This window comes from Anopheles merus, chromosome 3R, assembly GCF_017562075.2.
Source record: "Anopheles merus strain MAF chromosome 3R, AmerM5.1, whole genome shotgun sequence".
Classification (NCBI taxonomy): domain Eukaryota; kingdom Metazoa; phylum Arthropoda; class Insecta; order Diptera; family Culicidae; genus Anopheles; species Anopheles merus.
The window spans coordinates 44,245,053-44,272,540 of record NC_054084.1 but is presented as its reverse complement, the minus strand read 5'-3'; the positions used below and the strand labels follow the sequence as shown (position 1 = coordinate 44,272,540).

General features: G+C 39.7%; 3 protein-coding genes across 16 annotated transcripts in view; all 3 read right to left on the bottom strand.

Moving 5' to 3' along the window:
- Window positions 1-8,942, bottom strand: part of LOC121597658 (ankyrin-3) — a 53,386-nt gene extending 44,444 nt beyond the window's left edge. For 7 of the 10 annotated variants that reach the window (XM_041923574.1, XM_041923564.1, XM_041923571.1 and 4 more), the window contains exons 1-2: window positions 8,802-8,942; window positions 6,683-7,081 (exon numbers count right to left, since the gene is read on the bottom strand). In XM_041923574.1, coding sequence (XP_041779508.1) covers window positions 6,683-6,883 — 201 coding nt within the window. In that variant the 5' untranslated portion in view covers window positions 6,884-7,081; window positions 8,802-8,942. Of the gene's footprint in view, window positions 1-6,682; window positions 7,082-7,167; window positions 7,193-7,213; window positions 7,513-8,497; window positions 8,780-8,801 lie in introns of those variants that run through there. The other 3 variants (XM_041923565.1, XM_041923568.1, XM_041923566.1) reach the window with 3 other exon arrangements.
- Window positions 8,943-9,817: 875 nt separating this feature from the next.
- On the bottom strand, window positions 9,818-12,127 carry LOC121597567 (cyclin-dependent kinase 8). Of its 3 annotated transcripts, none has more exons than XM_041923409.1 (7): window positions 11,926-12,127; window positions 11,587-11,863; window positions 11,253-11,504; window positions 10,784-11,187; window positions 10,332-10,713; window positions 10,226-10,264; window positions 9,818-10,163 (listed from the first exon to the last, which is right to left on the bottom strand). In XM_041923409.1, the coding sequence occupies exons 2-7, from the start codon at window positions 11,806-11,808 to the stop codon at window positions 9,918-9,920; spliced, it is 1,545 nt and encodes a 514-aa protein (XP_041779343.1). In that variant the 5' UTR covers window positions 11,809-11,863; window positions 11,926-12,127; the 3' UTR covers window positions 9,818-9,917. The 3 variants fall into 3 exon arrangements, with proteins under 3 accessions (XP_041779343.1, XP_041779344.1, XP_041779342.1); XM_041923410.1 differs by having other exon boundaries at window positions 12,037-12,118; XM_041923408.1 differs by having other exon boundaries at window positions 11,587-12,127.
- Window positions 12,128-13,598: 1,471 nt separating this feature from the next.
- LOC121597149 lies at window positions 13,599-27,301 on the bottom strand. 3 transcript variants are annotated; one of them, XR_006005383.1, is made up of 5 exons: window positions 20,951-21,074; window positions 15,834-16,099; window positions 15,634-15,757; window positions 14,332-15,359; window positions 14,081-14,174 (listed from the first exon to the last, which is right to left on the bottom strand). XR_006005383.1 is itself a non-coding variant. In XM_041922723.1 (4 exons), the coding sequence occupies exons 2-4, from the start codon at window positions 16,025-16,027 to the stop codon at window positions 14,067-14,069; spliced, it is 426 nt and encodes a 141-aa protein (XP_041778657.1). In that variant the 5' UTR covers window positions 16,028-16,099; window positions 27,123-27,301; the 3' UTR covers window positions 13,599-14,066. The 3 variants fall into 3 exon arrangements, 2 of the variants coding, with proteins under 2 accessions (XP_041778657.1, XP_041778655.1); XM_041922723.1 differs by lacking the exons at window positions 14,332-15,359; window positions 20,951-21,074 and adding an exon at window positions 27,123-27,301 and having other exon boundaries at window positions 13,599-14,174; XM_041922721.1 differs by lacking the exon at window positions 14,332-15,359 and having other exon boundaries at window positions 13,599-14,174; window positions 20,951-21,076.
- Between the last annotated feature and the right edge of the window lie 187 nt (window positions 27,302-27,488).

Below are 27,488 nucleotides of genomic sequence, written 5' to 3'. Positions count from 1 at the left end.
GACTATCTGGGGATTTTTATTCCAGTTTGATATTTTTCCAACCAGATTCAACTTAATTTTGGAGTTTGAAAATGTTTTACTCTCTATTAGTTTTAATAATATAATTAGAAATTGGAAAACAAAGCAACCAGTAGTCGCATACGTATTTTTAGTCTGCGATCATGTTCCTGAACGTTCAACCATCAAGGGTCATAAAATTCATTCAAAATCAAGGGTCATCAAGATACGGCCGGCCTCCTTTCGTGTCACACGAGCAACGACAAAATCCGTGCTAGGCGCGAATGACGAGCCTAACCAAAGTCGCATTCCCAAATGAAAAAAAAATCTTTACACACTGCACCAACAGAACACTGAACCTTTCTTTCGATTGGGTAATAAAATAGCCACACTCTACAATTACCTTAATTGGCTACGGACAAAAAAGTAACGTCAATCGAATACGACTCAGATGCAAGTAGTCAGGACGTCCACTGCATTTTGTTGGTCCCTTCAACCACTAGGGACGGTATAAAGGGCTAGTTAAACTCGTCTTTAACAGTTGAGTTCACGTCCCACGCGTGCAACATGATATGGTTTGAATTATGTTCAGAAAATACATTGTGCAACGACTTTAAAGTCGCTGCAGAAATATGAATCATTTCTATACCTTACCAATATTCGTATTATTTACCAGAAAAAAACAGTCCCAACGTGTACTTTAGGAATACTTAAACTGATTTAAATTTAATATCTTTAGCCCAACAGCTTCTGCAGCTTGTTTTTGCCTATCAACTAGAACCTTGAAAAGGCGAGTGGGGAAGGTACGAAAGTTTCGTTTTATGTTTAATTACTTTTGCCCTACGGTGTTTTGCATCTTTGCCGCTGCAACTGTTGATAGCAGGAGTCTGGCGGCTTTTATTACTCGCACCGTAACATGTATTTGTATCTGTTTTTTCAAAAAAAAAATCCATCCTCCATAAAACAGAATACGAGGGACGAGGGATTTGTCTGTGGGTCTTGACCAATTTGACTTCTTGGCGAGTACAATTACACAAAATGTAGAAGTAGCTCTTAAGTATGTTATGCAATTTTGCTGCACTACAGCGATAGTCGAAGTAATATGCACAGCCAATGCGGTAAATACAACAATTGAAGCTCGCATATCATACGGTCAAACCGGTACGCCTTGTCACCACCATAAACCAATTCGCGCTCACCGTTTGCCCTTGTCCTATACTGCTCGTTATGGTGAGCATTCAAATAAACCTTTGCGTGTGTTCCTGAGTTCAATCTTGCAGTGGTTTTTTGCAAGCAGTGATGATAAGATAGCAACGTTTTCTTAAGCCTTTGCATGAGCGATAATATTTACAAGTGGAATTGAATTGTTCGTGGGCTGGATTGACAGCTAAATGTGAAGTTTTATCAACTTCGTACTTCAGTGAGCTACGTTTCACTTGGCAGGTTCCTTTTGCTGAAGCATATTCAAATTATTTATAAAGCCTTACAACAATGTTTCTAGTTTTATAAATCAGTTTGCATTGTAAAGTATTATGTTGTCCTATAAATAAAAACAACTATAAATATCGATCTGTCACAAGACTGTATGATAGCCCATAATTAAAATTTTGTCGAAACACTGCAATAATACATGACGCATTTTGCAGTGTCAGTTTTTCCATTGATAGCCGAGATAAATCGATACGTTTATGATCCGCGTCGACCCGATCCGGAGTACGGGTCATAGCAAATTTGCCACCCATTATCGATTGACACGACAGGGCCATACTCGGGGTGCTGGTGAAAAGTGCGATTCAGAACCGCCCTTTCACGGACGGATTGAGCATTGCGTAATCAACTCACTATCGTTCCCAGGTCCAAGAAGCACAAAACGGCACACGCAAACGCAACACGAGCTATCGATTGATGTGAAGGTTGTTACCTGGTGCTGAGCACTTCGCTTTTCTTCTTCTTTTTTTTCCTCTTCACCATCAACCCGGTCCGGTGGTGACCGAATGATAAGGAAAGCAGCATCTCGAATCTCGTACTACTGTGGTGGCGGGGTGGAACCGGTTCCAAGTCGGCCAGTACCTCCTTTTTTGGAATGACTGAATAAAATGAGGCAAAAGTAAGCGGTGATATAAAATAGCCAGAAAATGGTCGTATGATGGTCGCTCCGAGGAAAGTAACGAAAATGAAATAAAATAACGTAACATACAAAACAAGGAAAAAATGCTCCAAGGCGAACGGGAAAGAAATCACCTCTTGCCGTGGACTCGCGGTCGCAGTGATTTAATGTCTTCCCTTTTTTCCTCCAAGCCACCACTTCAACTACGAGACGGGAACGAAACGCTGTTCCAAAGTTTTCGTTCGCGATGAGCCTGGCTTTTACAAGTTGCGGGATAAATGTTTGAGGGGTCGTCTTGAAACGGGTTTTAATTCTATTTCTCCTTCTGACCGACAGTCGAATGACGCGTTTGCTTTCATTGGATGATGACGTTTGCTTTGTGGTTTGTAATGTACATGGTGTGGTACATCATTGAAGCGGAAATTTGCATCACGCATCTTAGCATACCGCACTAATCTCAAAATAATGAGAAGATTAGCTACAGAAGTTAAACTAAAAAACGCCTTTTTCCGACAACAAGTTTTTAATTGAATCCCAATATGTGTTGTGCTATTAAAACGATATACCATTCATCACAACATTTTGAGCACAATCTAAATACTATAAATTATGGATGAATCAAAGCGATGAGTACTTTTCACAGTAAAAACCTGATTCTGAACAATATCTCAATCGGTTAACCTTCTACGTTATCCTTGTTCGCCTAAACATATATTTTGTTTTTTAAATTTAATTCTAATTCTAGCATTAATTAGAATCAAATTTAAAAACAAGCAATATGCTTAAGCAAACAAGGACAGCTAAGATTATTCTTGATTTGTTTCCGATTTTTGCATTTGTTTTTATTCAAAACCCTGGCTATTCGTAAAATCGTAATAAAATAACAGGAAAATTTAAATCTAAGGTACAAAAACGTGCATATTCTCAACTAGAAATAGTAAAAAAAAAACTCTAAGAGTTCGAGCAATGTAACAACCAAACAAACATTCCGTCTTTATGAAGTTTCCACTACACTCGTCTGTCCGCCAGAAAGGCGAAAGTGGTTTGTAATTATAGTTTTATGTTCAACACATCCGCCCAGCTATTAACGCTTGTATGAGCAGACCAAACAATGATTTCATCTAAACTAACTAGTACTGTGTAGCTGCAATGCGTTTCTCATTTAGTCCTATTTTACGGTTATTAGATAACCTTTGGTTTGTTTCAGTTGATTCTGTTTTTCAAAACAAGCCGCACATAATCCCTTACTAAACTACACACATTAAATAATACGAACAATATGAAAAAGAAGCTTAGTAAACTTGAGTTGAGTACTGAGTTGAGTTTGACACAGTAAACTGAGGTCAAATTTAAACAAGCATTGGTTAATGCTGATGACACTATTAGGCGTTACATATTTCTTAGAATCTCGATGCATAATAATATATACAAAGAGTAAAGGATATTTTTAAGCTGGCATTTAACATTCTTTTTCACGCAGATTTGATAATTTTTTCAAAGGGTAATTTGCTCAAAAGTGTCAGGTGTCAAGTGCCATATCCAAGAAATTAAAATTTTCCAACAGGTACTACTGCATTGTATACAATGCCGACCGACAACATCAAACGTCTTGGTCAAATTCCTAGCAGCACCACAGAATCAACGCCATCAATATCCGCTCCTAGCTAATGTTGAAGAGCAGCGAACCATCACGATAACCAGCAAAGAGTATACCACCATCAGAGGTGATGACGTTTCGCTGAAGACGATCGAGATGAACAGGACGAAGTAAAGTGGTATTAATAGAATCAACTGTGCAAAATTCTAACGTTCTCATGAAAATGGTCGTTAGCCTCAAGGGCATACTTCCTTCCTGAACGGTATGCTTTGTAGCAGAAACCTGCTAAATTGAAGTTCATGTTAGTTGAGCCTCAAAAACAGCCCAAATGACACGAAAATGCTTCAAATCACTGCAGGAAAGAAAAAAAGATGTGACAAGCGCTATACAGCTTGATTTTGGCTCTTGAGAGCTTGAGTAACTAAACTAATGAACATCATTTTACTACGATGCTGCCACAGAAGATGGCATTTGAATAAACTTGTCGAAAACTACGAGGGTTATACGAATTGTAAGATTTAACCTTCCTTAGTTCACAGGCCAAACATATCACCACATACAGCGTGCCCTTGAGAGCTGTAGTGCACACTGAAGATGATTCCTATTGATGTTTATAAACATCTAGCGCGGCCTAGAAAACGGGTCACAGTTATATTACGGTTTCTATCAACCAATCGCTTCATTTGAATACCCAGCATCATTGTTGGCCAAAAAGTTAAACCACTACCATTGGGGTAGTTGCCGCTGCTGCTGTGAAGATATGTTTCAATTTAGAGTGCTTCCGCTCGATGCGATGACATAAGCGCGTCGTCTTCAATGTCGAAGCTAACGACGAAAAATAAACATATTAATTCCGCTTGTTTCGTCGAAGATGCGCGACCATGCGGGAAGGATGCACTCTGCCCATCACTCAACCGTGAAAGAGCTCCAGCAGGGGATGTCTACTTCCCTGGTTGTAGCGAGTATCGGGTACCGCCGACGACGAATAGGTATTTGCACAGATAAAATCGTTCCCCCTTCTTGCAAGATGATGAACGCCAACGAGGTCGTTTTGCTTCTTACTGCAATTTAAAGCGCTTTCAATTGTTGGGAGCCCTGAAGAAATCGGATCCAACGTTGCCAGTAAAAGACCCGACCAACCCATAATTGGATGGGCCTTGCGATCAGCGGTATCAGCGACGACTGATATACCGCCAGTGTAAGATCCATTTCATTGTGGCATACAAATGATTACCCATTAAGGATGATAGATTACGAGACCATTCTTACTAAATGAAGACATATCTACTCACCTTTCAACTAGCTAGGGTCATTGAGAGCGTGCAGGTACTCCCTTTAAAGTAACTTTAAAGATTAACTTGTTGAAGGAGAACAACAAATTGGAATAGTCACTTTTACTTGTTGAATTCTGATAACACATTTTGCGCACTAAAAACACGCATTTCGTTCAACTTAAATAATAGATCCCTTCAATTAGCATATATCATCTCCTTATTATTTTTTTATTTTTAGAATAAACACTCTTCAGTAAATAAGAAAATAAGTAACATTACCCAACGGAATGTTACGGCACACCATACAGAGGTTAAAAAGCAAAATTGCAAAAATAAATCTTTAAACATTTTAGTCAAGTACGTTTAGCCACCAAAGTTTTGAGACACAAAAAACAAAACCATTCGCTTGAAGATATAGCAATTCACACTTGCCTTAGCTGAGCGTCCCTAGTCCACAGTCTGAGATCAAATTCAACGATGACATCAGACACAATTTGGTGTGCCGGTATCGTCGTGTTTGCGCAAACCTACGTTGTTTCTATGCTTCGTTTGCTAGCGTCTCTCCTCACTGTGGTCTTTTCTCTTCTGATAATCTGCCCCAGGTTGGCCGGATGAAAAAAGGGGGGAGCCATAAAAAAAGACAAGAAAGTTAAAACCACTAGGGTGGTTAAGAATGTGGATGCTATGAAACGACCAACTTTTGCTCGATTCAATCCAAAGCGAGAGAAGCGACTGCGACCAGCTCTGATGAGCATCGTTGGGATGACCTTGAAATATTCTCACACTGGTGCCCAAATCGCGCAGTATGTAACGCAGGGAGTGTAGATAGATATTCGCAAGCTTGTGTGTGATCTCGAAAAAGGGGTTGCGCACATTGTGTGAAACAATTGCCACTTTCCGTCTAATATGATTCAATTTTTTTGGTAGCAATTTAACATTTATTTCTGTACACTAATTTATTTATTTAAAGGGGGTTAGCTTTTTGTCAACACTATGGTGGTGAATGTGGTGTTCGTAAAGCCTTATCTCAATTGTTCCCACGAGTTCAAGCGCTATAAAAAAGAGCAGCGAACCTTTCTTAGTACGGGTGACAAGGTTAGGTAAACATTCCACATGGTGTGTCGCATAATGTTTGTTTTGCTTTACAGTGCAAGCGAAGCGCTAAACGCGAGACAAATTTCATTGATAATGGTAAAGTCGACACGTACAGTTGCATGCTTCAATTGATAAGATAGTCGATGTAGCGATGCATTAAAGCATTTAAATATTTACCCATTCCCAAGGGCACAATCCAAACGAATCGAACAGCACGATTAATAACAAACGATTAACGTACGTTTATGTAATCGATAATGCTGATAGTGGTTCTCCGATGTTTTTATTTAAAATATTTTGGTTTGAATGAATTTATGAATTCATTCACGGAAGATTTGATTGAATAGTCTATTATAAAAAAAAAACATACATAAAACTGAGTGAAAGAGTTTTTGGCCTATTGGAGTGCACAAAACTAGTTTTCTTTTGTTATTGATTGCATGGTTTAGTTTTTTTACAGGAGAAGAAAACAAAAGAGCACAAAAGAAATGGTTTGGAAAAAAATCATATGGTCAGCAAAAAATTGGAATCGTTTCGTGAAACCCTGGACACTTCTACCCTTCCCCTCCCCCTCCTCCCAGCCTCCTCGCCTTCCCTGCCGCGTTTTCTTACCTGTTTGTTGTTGGATCGAGACTTTTCCGTCGTGGCGCCACCACCGTTGACAAGATTGTTCAGCTTTTCGTTGGATGTCGACGACTGTATCTGCGCTTGACCTTGCGGTGGTTGCTGCTGTTGCTTGAGCGACGGTGGCACCGCTTCCTTGGGAGCTACCGCCACCGCGGACCCATTGTTTTGGGTCTCCTCAAGTGCCATGCTGTGATTTCCGCTAGCCAAGCCGCGTTCGACAATGGATTCCGTATTGCGGTGTTTTGATACGTAGCGGCGACTGTTTCCTCTCTATATTCTGTACAATACAGTTTCGCAAAATGTAATAACCGGAACCACTAGCACACACTCTCAAACACACACACAAACACACAGACACTCGCGATTAATTGCTATTAAACCGAGCTAATGAAGGTGAAAACAAAATGTATCAATTGAAACACGACCACACTCAGTGCAAGGATCAAGTTTTAACCAATAAACGAACGAACGTAAAACGACAATCAGGCTTAATTTCGACTTTCGTGGAGCACATACATAGCATTTGAACACGCTTACTGCATTTTACCGGGCAAAGAATGGGCAACTATGGATTTCCCGAGTTTGGAGCCACAGCCTGCGCTTTGTTTTTGCTTCTAGACTAGACTTTTTCACACGGACATGTAGTAAGTACGTATGCAGTATGCTCTGGTTTAATGCAGAAAGAACATCGATGACGACAATCAACTAACAAAACCAACAACAACAACAACAAAAATCAACAAAGCAGTCACCGACCGTATCGATTTTTCCAACCGCACCACAGTAAAAGGCTCTCTCTCTTTCTCTCTCTTTCTTTCTCTCTCTTTCTCACAAACACATACAGCCGTGCACCGTCTCTCCCTTTCTCTCTCGCTCTGGCTTTCTTTTTTATGCTGGGCGAACTTACATTTCACTGCACATCCACCGAAGCACACAACACATACACGCAACCGCAATACACACACATGCACACGCAAACTATCACTACATCAATATCAATAACAACAGTTCAAATGTTTGACAATGGGGGGTTGAGGGGGAGAGGACGAATGTTGTGGCCGGAAAAGCTGGGTGACGGGAAAAATCGAATCGACTAACGAACGATTTCCGCCCCCCCCCCCACCTCACTCCAATTTATGTACGTGCCGTCATGGTGTCTGTGCCTGGTGCCACTAACGGGTCTGAATGTGCACATCAGATTTTTGTTTCACTGCTGCGTTGTTGGAAGGAATAGGATTTGGCTTTCGTGCTGCTAACACCCCCGAAGAAATGTCAAAGGGAGATGACCTCATCTCACTCTCAGTCACAAGCCATGCCGATGTGTACCAAGCGGAGCGAAGTTTCCAATTTATATTTCACGCATTTTCTTTGACCTCCATAGCACACACAAACACACATAAATTCCCCAATTCACAAAACCTTTCATAAACGCACTTTTTCCAAACTGCGGTTAATTCAAAAATGTATCTCCACATAGCCACACTTGCTTGGACACGAATTCAATCGAGGTTATAAGCATGGCGGAGCATAGAACGCACTATTCTGCAGAGTGTGCCCTTTCCCAATCCCATCTCACTGTCATCCATGCGTGAGTTTTGGGCGGAAATTCTCACTGCCCCATCACGCTGGATGGTTACTGGATGTGAACGGTCTTTTCCGCTATTTTCGAAGCGGTCTACGGGGTTTCGAAGCGTGAAAAACTCCGGCGCACTGTTTCACTCACTCGTTACCACCCTTTTACGGCCCGCCGCCAAACATAAAAACGCAACATAAAGATCCAGACGCCCCTTTTTCTCTTACCTACGGTTGCGCACACATACACACAAGCGTAGCACGAAAACACGCTCCGCAGCGCACTCTTGTGTTCTTGCTGACCAAGGTTACACTTTTTTCTAAAATTCTAACACCGTTTTTTATTCAATTTCATTAAACTATTTCAGAAAACATGCTTTATTTTTCCTTCTGTATGGGAAATCAGGGTATGGATGGGTTTGACCGCACGGCTTCAATTCACAACACGGATCGAAACCGCCCAGGAGGTGCCGGAAAGCTTAGCGTTTCACAAGTTAAATCTTTTAAATGGGCTTTTCCGAATTTTATCTACCTTAAAGTACACTTTTTTGTAACCAATGATGGTTATATGATGCACACGGTCGACACAAATATAAACAACAATCACTTTTGCCTGAAACTCGACTACGAAGAACAAGCAGTACGCGTCCGTCCGCACTCACGACTGTCGAAAAAGTGACGCTGTGCTATATCAAAAGTTGCAAGCAACATATGCAAGGGGGAAACATACACAACACCCCTAAAGTGGTGAGGCAGCGCTCTTTCAGATGGACAGACATAACATACAGTGCATCGAGCAAACTGGATTATCTTTGGGTTAGATCTTTCATGTCAAGTACAGAGAGTCGGTCAGATTTATCTGAGCTGATTGTTGTTTTGTTTTTTATGAAGATCAAATTTCTTCATATTATGCATTGTACCATCATCTAAATCAACACATTTTTTTCGTTTCAATTCGGATAGTCCATAATCGCACTTTAATTTTTTAACGTGAGTTGCTTCCAAAGAGTAATATAACGCATTCGTTTAGGTGAAATCAGTAAAACTTTAACGATATAAGGAAAAGGATCTATTCAATTGTATGACAGTATAACAGTCAGTTGGGGTAGCATGATTATCAGACCGAAGCCTCACAATCATCATGGTAACCTGTCAAACCACAGTAAGGCATACCTTGTCTATATGTACTTGGTACACACACAGTAGGTATTCGAAATACGGAAAATTTGTTTATTCCTGTTACTAGTTAACAAAACAATCGACATGATATTCCTTTTAATTCTCTTGAGTTTGTTTTAATATCATTAAGCTACATTTATCAAATTTTGCTTCCTTTTTTTTCAAAATGCATTTAATTAAACTGATTTAATAGTAAAAAAAATATAGCGATACATTTACATGGTTGTTTTGTTATCTTTAGAAATGTTTCAATAACATAGAACAAGAACAATAGAGAAAGATATAACTTACAATTCAGATATTTAAATGATTTTTAATACAGTACATGTAATAAACAGAGTATTAACAGTCATCTTTAAAATTGTAGCAAAAATGAGAAATTATATTTATTAGACATTTTGTTCGGGTCTCTCCACGCAGAGATTGCATTTGTTTGCCTATTATAATGTGTTTTGCTTTCAAGTTCATATTAATACCGCTGCTGGAATCCACCTTGTTGACCGCTGTTAAACATCATTTGATTTTGTTGCTGTTGTTGCTGATTTTGCTGCTGCTGTTGCTGATGATACTCTTGCTGTGTCATACCACCCTGCGAATTGTTCGGATGGCCATTCGGTCCCGCAAGTCGCACTCTTTTAGCATTGTTGTGATCCATTCCACCACCTCCTTGGCCGCCGCCACCTGCACCTCCTGCACCGCCGCCTTGTTGCATTGGCTACAAGAGAAAAGGCATTAGGTTAATTTGCTGCATATACTTCTTCGCAATTGCTCAATTACATTGCCAGATTGTTGTTGATTCTGTTGCTGCTGCTGTTGCTAAAAATGTAACGTCAATATGGGTTTAGTGAAGTGAAAGCTAAATGATTTAATGCGATAATCGTACATTTCCTTGCTGATTTTGCTGATTATTCTGTTGCTGCTGTTGCTGCTGTTGTTGCTGCTGTTGTTGCTGTTGCTGTTGTTGTTGCTGCTGTTGTTGCTGCTGTTGTTGCTGCTGTTGTTGTTGCTGCTGTCGCTTTTCCCCTTTATCATCCTGATCCTCATCAGTGAGAAATTCCCGTTTAGGGTATGGTATCGGGCATCCGGCAAATACGTCGGCCGTAGGCATGGGATCTTCGGAAAAGTATGGATCTTGCATGGCCTGCTCCGACGTTATACGTTTGTTCGGATCCATCAAGAGTAACTTCTGCAGAAGATGGAACGCTTTACTGTCTGGTTTGATTTTGTGTCGCTCCATGTACTTCACCAAGGAACAGCTGGCATAACTAAAAAGATAAAAAACAGGTGTTGAGTTGTGCGTCACACGAAAACAGTTATGAAAAAAAGCAAATTCACTTTGAGCGCTTGAAGTCCTTCGTAAGTGTGTGGTGTTCCGGCATTTTCCGAATATCCTCCCAGTCCTTGTCCTGCGGAAAGCCCATCACGTTGAATATGCGGTCCAGCTGATCGTGATGGTACGGATTGCTGGTTTTGATATCCTCCTGTCGGCAGTGGAAAATTGGTTCCGATGTTAGCAGCTCTGCAAAAATACATCCAATCGCCCATATATCGATCGCTTTCGTGTAATGGCGGGCTCCGAGTAGTAGCTCCGGTGCCCGATACCAAAAGGTGACGACCACCGGATCAAGATCTGCTAACGGTTTCAACGGCGCGTTGAATAAACGGGCAAACCCCATATCGGCTATCTTGACACGGCCACGCTCGTTTCCTTCACCCATCACTAAAATGTTGGCCGGTTTCTGGAAGGATACAATTGTAACAAGGTTAAAAATGTACCCATAAATAATGCGCCAACCGTACTCACCAAATCCCTGTGCAACACCCAGTTGCTATGCAAATAATGGATTCCGTCCAATATTTGATACAGCAAGCTTTTCACCATTCCCTTCGGTACCATGACTGGTTTTTTCGTCGCTTTGGCAGCACGGTGAAACTTAATAATGTGCCACAGATCATGCTCGGCATAGTCAAACAGCAGCCATACTTTGCGATCCGTGTGCGACAGAAACACGCGGATCAAGTTTATCACATTTGGATGTTTCAATTCGCGCAGCAACTGTCGAAACAAGTGCATAATATATTATATATTTTGATTATCTATAGTGTATGCACCGCTCTCAAGCCATATTCACAATTACCGCAATCTCACGACAAGCGGACATCGATAGACCGGTCCCTTCGATTTGCTTGAGTGCGTAATCCTTGGCGTCGTTGCCCTCTTTACGGCGGGCCTTATAAACATGTCCGTACGTACCACGGCCCACCTTGCAGCCTTCGTACTCGAACAGATCCTCCACCTTTGCTCGCTCTTGCTGCGTTTTCATCTTAAACTCGTAATCCATCATTACAGCGGTAGTCATCGTAAGGAGTTTAGCACTGCCACACAGACAAATTCACTAGCACACAAAGCACGATCTGGAAAGTGGTCGTAGTGAAAAATATCAATCTTTTTCTCGTAGGTCTATTATATCAGTTACACAATGGTGCCACAGCTACTACTATCAAATGATTCGTATCGTGAGTTCAGGAGAAGTAAAATATTAAATTCAGTTTGTTTTTAGGTGCTAGTCAAGACAGGATTTGTTTACGTTCACCGCTTTGGGAATAATTGACAGCAGCGTTGCACTATAGAAGATCTCTAGGCCAAAAAAACGAAGCAACGTCGCCTGTGCTAGACTCAAGCTGTGGTTAGACGAGAGATTTTTTTGCTGAATTGCTTTGCTGAAAAGCCTTACAACAGTTAGCGATTGTAGTGCTCTGTTTCATTTAACCTTCGTTTCTATGACCAAAAATGGACACTTGTCTTTATGACCACCTACTCGGATAGGTAATACATTTTATAAAAAAAATGTATTTTTATAGGTGAAAAAATGTCTCATTTAACTGTCTTGTGTACGACCAAAAAACTCTACGTAACCGTACAACCGCCTACTTGGGTAGGACATACATGTTGTATGAAAGAATGATGTTTTTCGTGGTTAAAAGCCTATATCTTTTGAATTACTTGTTAGATTTGAATGAAAACTGTCTTATAGATTCGCAATAATGTTTTGTAACATATCGTAGTAGAATTAGAATTTTAAAAATCCTATCAAGTTTCATTTTTTTTCAATCAAAAATGTGCTGTAACTCAAACACCCAACTGCCCTTGCCTCATATTTTGAGATGATGCTTTTGTCTTTTTCTTTCAATCGTTGTATTGCAGTTAAATTTTATTGCTTGTTGGGTTACAATATATTGAAAATAACACTGAAATCATATTGTTTAAAATGATACCAGCCAATACAAGCAAACGAAATAGAATTCGCTGGCTGAAAATTAACACACACATTTAATCTTTTGTTATAGTGTTACTGCCGTATAGTGATAGGCGTTTCGGAGCGCACCAATGGCTCCGAAGCCGGCTCCGCACCCACGGCAACGGATCCGGATCCGCACCCACGGCAACGGATCCTCGAGCGATATCGAGCAGTCGTTAACTGTTTTGACGATCGTTAATTTTAACAGGAATGAACAACAAATGAACTCGGTTAAACCAAAATGAACTTTAAACGACTGTTAAAATGTGTTCATTTATTCGCGCTGCCGGCTAATATTGAAGCGGCAAAGACCGTAACGGAGTGAACGGAAAGAACGAATTGAACGGAACGGAATGAACGGAAAGAACGGAATGAACGGAAAGAACGAAATGAACGGAACAGAACGGAATGAACGGAATGAATGGAATGAACGGAACGGAACGGAATGAACGGAAAGAACGGAATGAACGGAACGGAACGATTTTGTATAAAGGATCGGAACGGAACGGCCTACATAAAGAACGGAACTTTTTTACTAGGTTCGGACCAAAACGGCCATCACTAAATCGAAGTTCAACCAGTGAGTTCAGAATAAGTTGCTAAGTAACTTTGGTCTCCCCAGCTGTCAAATGAAAATATATCAAAGTACACTGGACGGACCTACCTGTAGTAATTTATGGATTTATTGACTCAACTCCAATTTGCTTTCGTGTGATAATGTTTCAAAGTTGATATCATCTTTACATGTCAATAAAAAAATGCTTTCGATACTTAATTCGTTACCAAGCAGCCGGGTAATCACGTCAGTCAGTCAGTAAGTAAAAAACAAGAAAAAAAACCAACTCATAGCATTAAGATGTATCACTGTTTTATTTTGTAACATTGCCACTAGTAACAATAATTCACACGTGTAAATTGTGTGTTTGAAATCCAGCACGCCTCAGAACGGTGAGTTGGTGTGCAAACATTGTGGGTCGCTTCTAAGTATTCAATCGTAGCAAAATTATGTTTTTTGTTTTCGCAAAACATTCTTTACAACATACACTATTCAACAAACTGTTCAACAACTATAAAACGTACTTCCCTAGGGAATCGTAGTCTAATATCACTGAAAAATACTCTTTTTTCGCGAATTTCGATCCTGCACTTGAATTCAGCAATCCCAGTTTTAGTGCGAGGGTCAGTAAGTGTCCTTCCTTAAACGAATCCTCCGGGATTGGTTGTATCATAAGGATGTTTTGTTAATATATGGCATAGCGAGCAGAAGCGATTCATGCCGTCGAATCGCACAGCAATGGCCGATCAGCCCGATCGTCATGTTAATGTTTTTTCGACTTGATGCGCTTCATATCGTCATCCATGTCCATAAATCTGCTCAAACGCTGTCCATTGAACGGAGCGTCACTACCGGGCGGATTCAGACGCATCTGTCGAGGGGAGGAAATGTAAAAACAGACATGATTTAAAAGGTACTTATAGTTCTGCTTCATCTTCTAGCTTCACCGCCTATAGATAAAGGTAACCCGAGCAAATAGTTCCATGCTTTGCACATGTTTGTAGCTTGCTTCTTCCTTGAATACGCACCTTATCGTGTATAGGCCTCCAATTTCCCGTGTAATGCTTTAGGCTGGCGTTTAAGCAGCAGGTTGTGTTTATGTGTTTGTGTGTGATTCGCGTTTTAATCCCCTTTGAAGGTGTGTAAATTTCAGGTGCAAAGCGATACTTTCCGTTTAGAACAATTTCGTCTTTCAACAAATGTCTGTGTAAGTGCTGTGAGGTTCGTTGATTTATGGTTCTAAGAAAGGTTGTTCCAAGGCTAGTAGCCACAAATAGTCTTGCCTAAACGATGTCCACAGTCACGTTTGGAAGTTTACGTTTTGCAAGCGAGTGATGTTGTCTTGTTATGCTGCATTTTATATTACAGATTAGTTGATATTAGCCATGTAAACGAGGGATATGTTTTGTCGAATAATTAGAAGCGACCGCGGGTTAACGATGGTTAGTAAAAGAGATAGCCCATCCACTTCCACTGTCCTGTACCTTCACCATTAATAAGGATATAAGGATCAGTTGATCTTGTTATTCAAAGTACATGGAATGTTGTTGATGATACATCTTTCTGTTCTTTTTCGTTTACTTTTAAACAACGAAAGCTCATTTCCTCGTCATTTGGTAACCGATGAAGTAAAAGTTATTGTTTAATGTAGATTGTGCATTTTTCTTTAAATACCACATGTCGTCTTACTTTATGATTTGGTATTAATGTGTAAATGGTTAAAAGTAGGCTAAAACACAACTTGGACTCGGCCAAGTAAAGATTAGAAGAACACGATGGAAGCAACTGTTAATGATAAGTCTAGACAATCGTACTCCAAAAGGGGATACGTTCTATGGCAGGAATTGGAAAGGATAGAATTCAAAGAAAGAAATTAAGTATAAAAATCGTTCTAAAGTTCTATGCAGTTTGTAACAATTTCTAGTAAAATTTCAGTAGCACAAGTAAAGTCAGAACGTTAAGTCATTGTAATCGCTCGCACGAGAAATTCGATGTCGGAGATCATATGACCGAGGATGTCTGTTTAGATCTCAACATTATCTTTGGCGAAACGTTTCTATACCGTGGTTGGATTCGTGGTTGATTCGCAGACGAGATATGGAAGGAAGAGACGAATCGTAAACAATGTTTTATTAGTAATCGAGACTTTCCGTTGCATTTTGAAATTAGTGCTGTTTGTTGCATACGAGCGAGGTGCAAAGCCAATGCCTCCGAACAAATAGAGAATGAATTGATTAGTTCTTAATTTCATTTTGCTTTATAATAAAGCCCATATGCATGTGTAGACTGTAGCCGTTAGAACCGATCTCACGCGAGCGGATATACTTTACCATTATTCTATACTTCTCCTTGCATGCGTAGTTCGACTCATCGACATCATTGTAGCAGTCAGATTTGTAATGCGCTGGTAGCGGTTTTCCCTCATGCTCGCAGAGCTTGTGTAGTGGACGAGACCTTCAGTGGGAAAAGCAATTCGGATATGTGAGTGATAAGTGGTAGTGCTTTTAAGATATTTTCTTTTCACCCTTACCTCACGATCATCTTATCCATTCCGGTGGGTTTGTTCACGGGGCAGTAGAAGACATCGGGCGTGTTTTTGTCGTACACGATCGACTTTCGTAGCAGATCTTTTTCGGTGTACTTGATGTGTTTTTCCTTTGCCATCGCCTGCTGGGTAGCTAGACCGATAATGATGCTGAGAACTAGTACCACGACCTTGCCCATGATGGTTACCGAGTGTGTTGGGTGTGATCACACACGTTAAGTGAGGTATTGTTTGAACGCTTGAGAAAGAATCTATTAAAGTAAAGGGAAACAAATGTAGAGAAAAAAGAGAATGTACATAAGAATTGAAAGTGATATGCTTATATGGGACGTGTGATTTTGTAATGAAATAAAAAAAAAAGACAATGAGCATTTGTCAACACGTGAATGAAAGTGTATGCAGAGTTACTTTCATTTTGCACGTAGTGTTCACGTAATGCAATTGTGTTAATAACTTAGTTTTTACTAATTACAACAACAGGGAAGAGTTTAGTGAAGTTTTTGTAGGAAAAGTATTTTAATTCATAAAATCGATTAGATCTACATCATTACCGTAAAACTTTATCAATTATATGTTTAAGTTTTTTTTAAATTAATCACACAATTTGATATCAATCATAGAAAAATAATAAAATAAAATATTGTGTAAAAAACTTTTCATAACCGACTTGTTCCAACAGTAAAGCCACATATACACATGATCTCAGTAGAAGTAGAATCAGTCTTTAGCGGGAAGAAACAGACCTGTTTATTTAACAGCTTTACTGAAGGACATGGAACATTACTCATGCCACTGTGATGATGTTATTGAGCTTGAATACCTGTGTGGTTGGTCGAATGGATGATAAATCAACAGAAAATGCATTCTATGCCCACACTGCATTGACAAGATGTTCAGGTGTTGAGATTCAACGACCAATACAAAGATACTCAAAAGACAACTATGCACACTTTTGCCATACGCACAGTAAGTGATGATATGTATTGTTTTCTAATTTGATTTAATATAGCTTAAATTTTTTTTGTATGATATAATTTTAATTTACTTGTTTGTTATTATTAATCTGCTCTTTCACCCTATAACGATCACCCTCAATTTAATCCATTTCACGCATATCATTTTTGCTAATGTACCCCCAAAGTGTGTAGACATGCTGCAACCAGCTATCAGACTTGCCAGCCCAGCTTTCCCAGAAAAAAGCGACCCTAAACCCGCTAAGCCCACGTGCAATGTGTGGACGATTTCACGGTTTACGCCTTGTCTGATCGGCAGACGGCTCGGGCGTGATTAGAGGTTACTTCCCGTTTGCTGATGTAATGCTTAACACTTTGAGAAGGCCGTTGTACACACCGAGAGAGAGAGAGAGAGAGAGAGAGAGAGAGAGAGAGAGAGAAAGGAGGAAAAAAAGAAGTAATACTTGACCAGTCACGTTTGGTGTGAATAGATCAACAGGCATGGTTTCGGTAGAAGAACATTTCTACAGTTTGCTACAGTCATCTCCGCTTCTTCTCACCTGGAATAGTCATCATGAGTTTCAGAAGGAACTAACGGGATCATGAGCAACCCCGGGAGTGTTTGGTTAGAGTTTTTTTAGTTTCATCCCACGGCACTTTCCTCTTCCGTCTTCGCTGATGAGGAAGTTCCGATTTGGAATGGGGTAATGCAGCGGTCAGCGAATTTATGGCCAAGGTGTCATAAAGAAAAGTGGGACGTTGGTGGGTGTTTGTGTGTTTGTAAGCGCTTGAGCTAAAGAATGAGGGGTTTATTTTGATCAAAAAGTTCAGCAGCATGGTTTGCCACAAGTTTACAAACCATTTAACCGACTCTGTAATATTAAAAATGCTGTACAGCAAGGATTTTTGTGGCGCAGAAAGATTGTAGTAAACGAATTTTACCAATAAATTTTAAACGTAAAACTCTGTCATCTCGCAAAAGTCTTCTTTCATCAAATTTTTACTCCCCAAATACCGAATTTATCTCCAAATTAAAAAAAATCACGCAACGGTTGAAAAGTTAGCAACTTCACACACCAAAAAGTGACTTCAACTATAATCCGGTTCAAAATGTGTCCTCCGACAGGTTTTGCGTCCATCGCGCCTAAAATGGACAGCATCCATCCTGTGTGGGTGCACGCAAAAAAGGGAACAAAAACCGAAACGATGACGCATCTGTCCATGCAGGCTCTACTTACGGCCGGCTCCTTAATAATTTAAGCTAGCAAATAAAACAGAAAATTGTCATTCGCTTCTGAACACCATCATCGAACGCTCGATACGTTTTTTCAACATCCCACCGTTGGTCAACCCATTTGGGCCTAACGATTAACTTCCAACGCAAAGATGAGTTGACATTTTACTTGCTGCTTGGCCGAGATCGCACATGCGAATGCCATTTTGGTTTTGCTCCCGCTAATACTGGGATGGAGTCAGCTTAGAGCAAATATTAAGGCCAACGCGCTAACCGGTAATGGAAATGTTGTTTGTCTGCACGGTTCCAGCCGGAATTGGACCACCTTCCAAGCGATTTTGATTAGCTACAGAGCTTCATGCTTAAGGGATAAAAAAAAACACATTCTTAAACTAGTTTCTTAAGCATGCTTACTAGAAACAGCAACTGAGCGATGCGGAGAATGTCTAACGATTTCAAAGATAACGCTCGAGCCCGGCAGAAGGATCGAGTAAGTGCTGCCGTGTGATCGTGTAAAAGATCGGTCGGTAATTGAATTATTTAATCGATTTGCTACGCTAAAAGAAGGAAGCAGATTGCGGCTAGCTGCCGTATGCGTTGATCAATGAGATCATTAACGGAGCCGCGGAACCCTTAATGGGAGGTCTTCGGTGGGCTTCGGTGGAATTGGTTTTTGCGTTCGCCTTAAAGATTGCTTGGGAAAGGAATGGACTGCATTTGAAATGTTTCTGCGATTGATTAGGAGAGATCTCTTTATTCTCATGCAATGCTATTTTCTTACGTGTCACGGATACACTCCAGTCTGTGAAAAGGGCCAAACTGATATACTTTAAACGATAAAGCATGTTTTGCGATCTTGAATGAACAACAATTAAGATGAATTTATCGTTAATGAATTGATGATGGTGTTGCTGATAAAAGTCAGCCGAATGAGAACCATCCGGTGTATTACTGTAACATCCTTGTAATTTTCAGTGTTTCATTTATGCGCATGAGTGACGCTTTAAGCAAGTCTACAATCGTGCGACCAGTGCAAGGTTAGTAAAACATGCTTTGCGTAAGTCGTTTTTATTTTGTAAAAACGATCGGTGCTGTTTCGTTGCACACATAAACGATCACTCATTTCCATACGTACAGGTAAACGTTGTTCAAGGACTCGGTGGGTCGGTGTGTTTGTAGTAAAGCGACGAGCTTTCATTTTCAGGCACAACATTTAAGCCAATGTCGAAGCGTTTTGCAAACAGTTTCCTTGCCTCTCATTGGCCATCATAGTCAATTATGGCGTTGGAGTTGTGAGAGCGGCACAGGGTTTTCTCTTTTTTACGAATCACTGCTAAAGGTGTCCATAGGTGTTGCGTATGTTATCCATCCATCTCGGTACGATCATAACTCGTAAGTCGGCAGTCCATTGCTACTCGAATGGTAATCTACTGGCCGTTTCGTTGCTGACGCAATCGGTGAAAGTCTTCGTATGAGTTTGAGTTTTCAAGAAGACATTTATTTATGGCCTGTGCCGATGATGAGTGAGTCTTTTCCCGCCATTCATCGCACAAGTTGAATGCGTTGTATAGCCTATCACCCTAGCGGAAATCAGAATTGAAGTATTGACTCGAATTGTCAAATAATTAAAAAAAGGAAATCTAGTTGTCTTCAACAGCGACATACAAAATGTTTCGGCAAAAAGCGTTCCACGGAGAATGTTATGGCCATGTTAAACGTTCGCTAGTTAACACCCCATGATCACTTCCTGTTGAACCTCTGGTTCATGCTTATGTTTGAATTGTAAAGCTTCAATAGGTCGAAACCAAAACGGCCTTTGTGAGTTGTTTTGCAAACTGTTGATATTTGTTTCTGTTTTGTTTTGGGCTTCATTCATATCTCATATTCGAACAACTATCGAAAAAGCCTTCATGTATATGAGCTCCTGGAGAGGTAGCATGGAGAGATGGGGTTAAGACTGCTTGAGGTTCGAAAACCGGTTTCCAGGTTTGAGCGTAGCGTGCTTGAATGCACGTGTGTTATCATCGTAGGCCATGCTTGTGGTCGGAACGAACAACCGTCTGTGCTGGCTGCGGTTGTAGGAACCACGGTTCTCCCTGTGTGCACGGCGATCGTTACAACAACAGAAAACCTTGGTTCGACCTATTTTTCATGCTCCGGTATGGGGTGTGTGTGCTTTCGTTTTCCGATCACGATTGACCTAGCGTCGGTAGAATGCTAGGTTGGATCGCAGGAAATTACGAAGAAGGATAGGTAGCACAGAATACAAGCGTAGCTTGTAACAAATTATGAATATTTTAACTTTAAATAGGATCAGTATAGATGAGGGAGGAAGATAGAAAGAGGAGGGAGGAGGTAGAGAGAAGAGAGTGAGGTATCCAAGAAACGGAGGAGAGTTTTGATTTTTGGCCTATTCAATGCTGTCCAAAAAAAGGACCTAAAATTTTCAACCAAAAATATGTATTATTTTCTGATCTTCTGTACTATTAACAACAGATGGTTTGCAACACACGAACAAAAGTTGCTTTGCATCACGTACAACGTAGACAACGAACTTGAACATTGAAACGTAACCGATTGTCACTCCGTCAACCCACTCGAAATCACTTCTGAAAACGTCACCCTCGTCGTACACTGAACGTTGACTCATACTAGGTTTGAATATTGGAGAGCCCTTGTTTCACAGTCACTTTACTCCATCTTGATACGCTTACTTTCATACAACTTTTTTACAATTTGTCAGCAATAATTCAAACAAAACTATGGCACAATTTTACACATTTAAATGAAGCGTGTGATACGCAGCACTGATTTCTCTTGCCGACATAGGGCGGGATGGATTATAAAACAGCTTAAACAGTAATCATGTACAGGCAAACACTGACACACATACATACACACACACATACACACACCTTTTTCTCCAGTAAATGTCAGCCGATCGTAGACGGACAAGCGAGCAGAAACGAAAGACTTGAGCGCCAGCAAACGACGAACGCGTGTACCCTCGCCGACAGACAGAACGAAACTATGCTGTGTGTATAAAACCGAACACTGCTGTGCTCCATCTGTTAGAGTTGTTGCGAATGGTGGAGAGTGATGAGAGGAAGCAACCAAAAGCGAAAGAGAGATTTTTGAAGCGTTTTTGAAGAGATGAAAGCTGAAGCATTTCTATGTTGTTGATTGGAAGCAAAACCAAAGCAACTCAAAAATAGAGAAATGTATTTATTGCACCCCATAAATGTAGACTGATCACGATAATTTGATGATCACTTATTAACTAATAGACACAATAGTGTGCAAGTAAGTTTGTTGGTTCATATTTGCATGATTTCTTCAATTCAAAAGTATTTTAAACAAAACTTCTTTGTACACGGTTTGTTTTTACTGTTTGCAAGGAATTGAAAGAAAATAGTTAGTAGACGACGAACCTGTTTAAGCATGTGCACCGAGGCGCGATTAATGCGATTCACTTTCATTTTCGTACATGGAAGCGGTTTGCCGATGTGTGGCTGAAGACAACTTTCTGAAAACAATCGCATTCACCCGAACATTGCACCTGCTCGTACCTGCTATGCAGTTTGTTGTTTTTTATCTAGTTTAATTTATATTATTTTAAGATAGTTTTTAGCAAATCATCTCATTCAACCTACAACAATAGTTTATTTTTTTATTGTTGCATAACCTAGTTTTTATATCAATAAACTTAATGCAGACTTCAAATTTATATGAATAATATACAGTGGAACCCCTCATAACCAGTACCCCTTTCGCATAACGAGCATATCTAAGTACTCGAGAAATGCCTTTTTTAACGAGTGAAACCTCACAAAGCGAACAATGTAATTCATGTTTGGTATACATTTTTGGGGAGTAGATCTGAAAACAAGATGAAAAAATATCATCATACGTTTTAATATGTATTCGAGTTTTTTACATTCTATTTATAATGTCTATATAGTCTATATGTCTAAATGTCTGTATAAGAAGTTCAGCAAATATATTCAGTGTCTCATGCAGGCAGCATGGCAAAGAAATTATCACATTCCTAATGCTTGTTCCCTTTAAATCACACAAGCTTCGAGTAGCCTCCGTAGAATCGAGGTAAGAATAGAACAGCTGGCAGGAAAGCAGAAAAAGCGATCTGATACTCCATCAGTTCCCTTTTTCATTCATTCAGTGACAGTTAAAATTGAAAAGTGGAAGAAAATTCTCAACAGAGCGTAGCAAGCAAGCACGACCAAGAGGATGGGAATTTGCGGGTGGTGGATAATCTAACGGGGTTTTAATGGCGTCGAGAGTGTTCGCTGATTGTCGGTAGTTCACCGCCACATACAGGGGCTGTGGCCTACCGCGCGATGGTTTCCACCTGGAGCTGGCATCGGCAACTCAACAACCACCCGTGGTTCAACAGCGAGGCAGAATTAATTCGACTTTGCCGCGCGAAGCCGACCGGGGCCACTGGGGCACTTGGTAGATTTTGCACCGGAACGTAGAGATGAGCTCAGGGGGGAATGATGGCCAATCGTTCGTGGATTGTGTTTTTAACGGGAGAGGTGGTGGTAGTGGCGAGAAAAAAGTTCTTTCCACGGGAGAGCGCGACGGGGCCTGTTCAGCATAATTCTTTTGCCGTAAGCCGTACGGTACTGTCAGAAACCGGGCTGAGAGATTAAGAGCATGAGCGACAGACAGAAGTGTTGGGGATGGGAGGGAGAATTTTATGAAGAAGACGTGTCAAGAGGTGGAAGAGGGAATCGGGGAATTAGTCATGAAAGGTTTTTTCGTGTTTGCCATGTTTGCCGCGCAGTACTTACTTGACTTGACGCCAAGACGCGAATAGCATTAACCTGGAACTGGATAAGAGGTTGATTTGCACACGAACGTGCATTTGTAAATAACTGTCTTTATTTCGTGGCCCCTTTTATGTTGCTGTGTGTTGCTCGGTCGGCAGTTGCTCTGCGCGTTCAGGTTACAGTAAGCATTTGTTCGTGCAAATTGAGCATTTAGTGTGCGATACTTTTTTTGTCTTTAGAATCATGATGTCACTTGTAGCATTCCATGGTATGTAGGTCAAATACGCGAAGACAGCAAGGAAGCAAACTCAAGAGTTTTCATCATTTAAAGCCATGTCTCCATGTTGCCCCTGGATCTATTAAAAAATAATAATTTTCCCCATGATGAATAATTTTCCCCAGATAACTCATAATCCTAAATGCCTGATATACCTGGAGTTTAGTCAAATTTTCTTAAACAACACGCTAACATGAGTCAACATGGTCATGGTACGTTTCCTAAATTTGAAAATAAATTAGATTTGCTTACTTTAGCTTAGTTTTTTTACATCTATCGCTAGTGTGCTTCTATCTCGATATGTGATTGAATAAAGCATTTGATATGTTTGACTCAATATAATTATTAATAATTATTAATTATTAATGGTTTTTAATGTTTTGAAGTAAAGTGTCGTTAGTTTATAAGACCAATTAGATTTCTATGTTTTTGACATCATTTATTCTAGTCTTAAGTAGGGACATAGACAAATTCCATCTCTTCTCTAGATCATTTCAATATAAAATGCCTAGAAGCACACATCACACATTTGTTCACAGTTAGTCCTCTCCTTTAAGGTCTCAGGAAGGTAGTATTGCTTGCTAGGTACGAGCGTATGAAACTATTATCAAATATCTGTGCCATCGCTTAACCGTCCTATTGCATCTCCTGTTGGCGCTAAGGTGATGCACATTTTGTTCATTGGGAATATCGTGGTTCACACATGTCAGGGGTTGGCAACCTCTAATAGGTTGTGTCTATTTGATCGCAACAATATTCCTGTATACAGTTGAAGATATTATTAAAAAAAAAACATACATACATACATAAAATACATAAAAACATACAATATCTTAAAACGCAAATAGTATAATTGTTCCAAAAATTTAACTATGCTTTACGCACTGTTATCGAGTTGAAGGGGTTTCGTTTTACTCACTTGTTTGACACAATTACGTATGAATTACAATTACGTAATAATAGAAAAATTGTTGTGCGTGCTGCCTTTCAAACAATTAAAGTACTAACTAAAAGTGGCAAGTCTTCTTCTTCTTCTTCTTTTGGCTCAACAACCGTTGTCGGTCAAGGCCTGCCTGTACCACTACTTGTGGACTTGGCTTTCAGTGACTTATTGAACCCCCATAGCAGGATAGTCAGTCCTATGTATGGCGGCACGGTCCATTTGGGGCTTGAACCCATGACGGGCATGTTGTTAAGTCGTACGATTTGATGACTGTACTACGAGACCGGCTAAGAAAAAGCGTCAAGTATATTCCATAATAATCTAATTTTGAAGATATTCCTCCAGAAAACTTAGATAAGAAATTTATGCGTCCTTTTGAGTTAAGATGAAAGTTTTAAATGCATATGGGTAAATTTACCAATAGTGGTGCAATTTGCGGAGGTATGGTTTACAAAAAATACATATTTTTGTGAATGCTTCGTTGTACCTATAGTGGTGGTATGGTTCCTATAGTCGTCATATTGCGTTCCTATAGTGCTGGTAAACAAAGATACCTCAAACACTGTGTATAATATAAGTGGAACTTAATTTTGAAGCTGTTTTCACATGAATTGCTAGGATTACTACCATAATATTGATTTCTTACATAATTTGATCGAAAAAAGTGAATAAATTAGAGTGATGAAAATATTGACTAAAGTACTGAATAACGACCATAGTCTACCCACACTGGAAAGGGTGTGCTTGATTCGAAGTCGACTTTTCACTCAGCTAGGTATGTGTATCTAGCCTTTTTTGGTAAATTACAGGAGATTTATTTTAAAATTTAATTATTAAGTTAAAAATAGCTCGGAAAAAATCTAAAATGTCGTTTTTTTTATTGATTTTATAACTATAACCACTATTCTAAGGATTTTGGAAAAATGTTTTCACGCATGTCACAAACTAATGGATGTTTATGTCACTACACAGCAAATTTTCTCATCCTGCTTCAGTAAAGTTTTTAACTGAGACGGTTCAGTAATAGAATATTTTACTGATTTTCAGCATAAATGCCATGTTTTTGCTGATTTTCAGCAAAACAATTTACTGGATTCATTTCAGTAATACGCATTTTACTGAAAATCTAAATAAAAAAAAATACTAAAATAAGTGTCAAATTAGCCGTTTCACTGGATATCAGTAAAACAAATTACTGAAAATGCAGCAATTCATTCTGTCAAATCGACCTTTCAGTCAGAACATTAAAAAAAAACAACGCGGTGTGCTCGTGATGTGCAAAAAGGGGATTTGGTAGGCGCTTACAGGCACCCCAATAAAAATTCGGATGATATTTCGGCTTGCGGGGTTAATTTAAAAGAATTGGCAGCCGTGACAGTGTGTACAATGTTGGCTACAATTCACGGTGCTTGCTAAAATTTCGTAATGTCTGTGAGCGCTTACAGAACCATCAACACTTGTTGCGATAAAATACAGCATAAAAACTGTATAAAACAACATAAAACATGTATGAATATTAACTGTTGAAGTAGCAATCTATGCGCATTAATAAAAAAAACACAATTTAAAAGAAATTTTTCCTCATTTTTTAATTGCTACCAACTACTGAAAAATCAGTAATATAAGAATGGCTTTACTGCGATTTCAGTAAACGAGCTGTCACTTTAATGAGTACCGGACATTACTGAATGATTCATTAAACATTCTTTTTACTGAAAGGATTACTGAAACTTCAGCTCAAAAAAAATCAGTAAAATTTTACTGAAGTTAAGTAAAATTTTTTTTGTGTATACCTGTACCTTGGGAATCCTTATCTTAAATACTCATAGGTCATAGGTTCATGTCCCGTATAGAGCTTTTCCCTAATACATAGGAATGACTATCTTGGAAATGGAAATAGTGTTTACCATGATGTTTTCCAGTATTGGGACCCTTTCCGTTGTAAGTTCGTGGGCTGAAATTTCAGCTTGTCAGCTGTTTGCATTGTATAGCAGTTTTCGAGCAGCTATCTAAGGGAGTATAATATACAGGTGGGCTTATCCCAAGGTGCATGAATTTGGAAGGCTGATTTTTATCGCTTCTGCTTCTGAATGAAAATATTAAGAGTGTTTTGAGTATTCGTCAAGTCACAAGAAAGCTTGTTTGAACAAAAGTTTTCACCCATCCTGTCAAAATGTGTTATTCAAAATTGGTTTAAAAAAACATACTATGAGACCACCTGGACTACATACAATTTGATTCTAGATTCCACCACGTGATCTCTTTAATGCACCTTGGGGTAAATGTAAACAACACCGTGTTTTCGAGCAGGTACTTGAATCTAATTCTAGCTTTGAGGCTAGAATAATCTAGACTGAAAATTGCAGGTTAGTTTTTGTGTGGTTTTGTATGGAGTGTTTACATAATTTCAGCCTCCAACTGTCAAACTCCATACAAAAAACTGACTAGAATCGTGAAGGGCCCCATTATTTGTGTTAGTCTCATGATTTATTCATCGTTGCCATTTTTTAAAAATTACTCGTACGTTGTATTGGAATCGTCACATTGAAAATAAATACAAATTGTGGAAAACACTAAACAAATGGTAAGGCGAAAACATACAAAAAACATTCAAAAAGAAAAGAAGAACGTTAGATCTATAGTTTTTAATTCCAGTTGAACAGATATGTGACATGTAAAACAAGTGGAATGTGTGAAGTGAAGAGAAAGTAAATAATTTCACAAAGCTGAATTAATGGAAAGGGTTCCGGTTCACAATAATGTGAGGGTGAGTGAAATATTTTAATACTGATAGCGAAGTCCATTTTTTTAAGTTTTGCGTAAACCTGTGCTATGGTTAAAGTAGCTAAGGAAAAGCATCTCCTCGATCCTTTTACCTCAGTTGTCGGTGCAGAACGCAAGCTACTCCTTCCTTACTCCCCACTATGACTTCTCTAGGGCACTTTCCCTATCAGACGCTATGAAATTGATCTTCATTACACGTTTTCAAAAACAAAGAGGTTTTTACTATAATCGCATAAAGCAGAATTTAAATAAGGGCGTAAATAATCGAAGCACATCCTATAGGTTCTTACCTTTCTCGGCTATGGCACTGATTTATTCCCCCCAAAACTGCAGAGGAGCAGCAGCGGGAATAGCACATCGAAGCACAACACACACAAAAAAGTATCACCTCTAACGAATGCGGCATACGCTTTCAAAACACTTGCTACACCTCCTTCCATTGGACTGTTTACGTCGATGCAGGTGGGCGCGCGTTCGTTTAGTTCGGAAGGGGAAATAAACCGATGAAAACCGATACCGGTCAGGTGCCAAACGGCGGCTCGCAATATGGTTTGCTGCCAGCTTCGATCTGCCACCGCGCCATGCGTTGATGGATCGCTGCTGGGGGGAACCACCGGTACGGCTCTGTGTCCGTGCGATGTCGAAGGTTATACTGT

What these genes read in the sequence shown, in the direction of transcription:
- LOC121597567 (XM_041923408.1), bottom strand. Translation starts at nt 11,808, where the DNA reads ATGACTACCGCTGTAATGATGGATTACGAGTTTAAGATGAAAACGCAG. An exon ending in GGGTGTTGCACAGGGATTTG is followed by an intron (nt 11,188 to 11,252) that starts GTGAGTACGGTT and finishes GTATCCTTCCAG; the next exon opens with AAACCGGCCAACATTTTAGT. An exon ending in AGCAAAATCAGCAAGGAAAT is followed by an intron (nt 10,265 to 10,331) that starts GTACGATTATCG and finishes TTACATTTTTAG; the next exon opens with CAACAGCAGCAGCAACAGAA.
- LOC121597149 (XM_041922723.1), bottom strand. Translation starts at nt 16,027, where the DNA reads ATGGGCAAGGTCGTGGTACTAGTTCTCAGCATCATTATCGGTCTAGCT. An exon ending in ATGGATAAGATGATCGTGAG is followed by an intron (nt 15,758 to 15,833) that starts GTAAGGGTGAAA and finishes TTCCCACTGAAG; the next exon opens with GTCTCGTCCACTACACAAGC. An exon ending in AGGAGAAGTATAGAATAATG is followed by an intron (nt 14,175 to 15,633) that starts GTAAAGTATATC and finishes TCCCCTCGACAG; the next exon opens with ATGCGTCTGAATCCGCCCGG.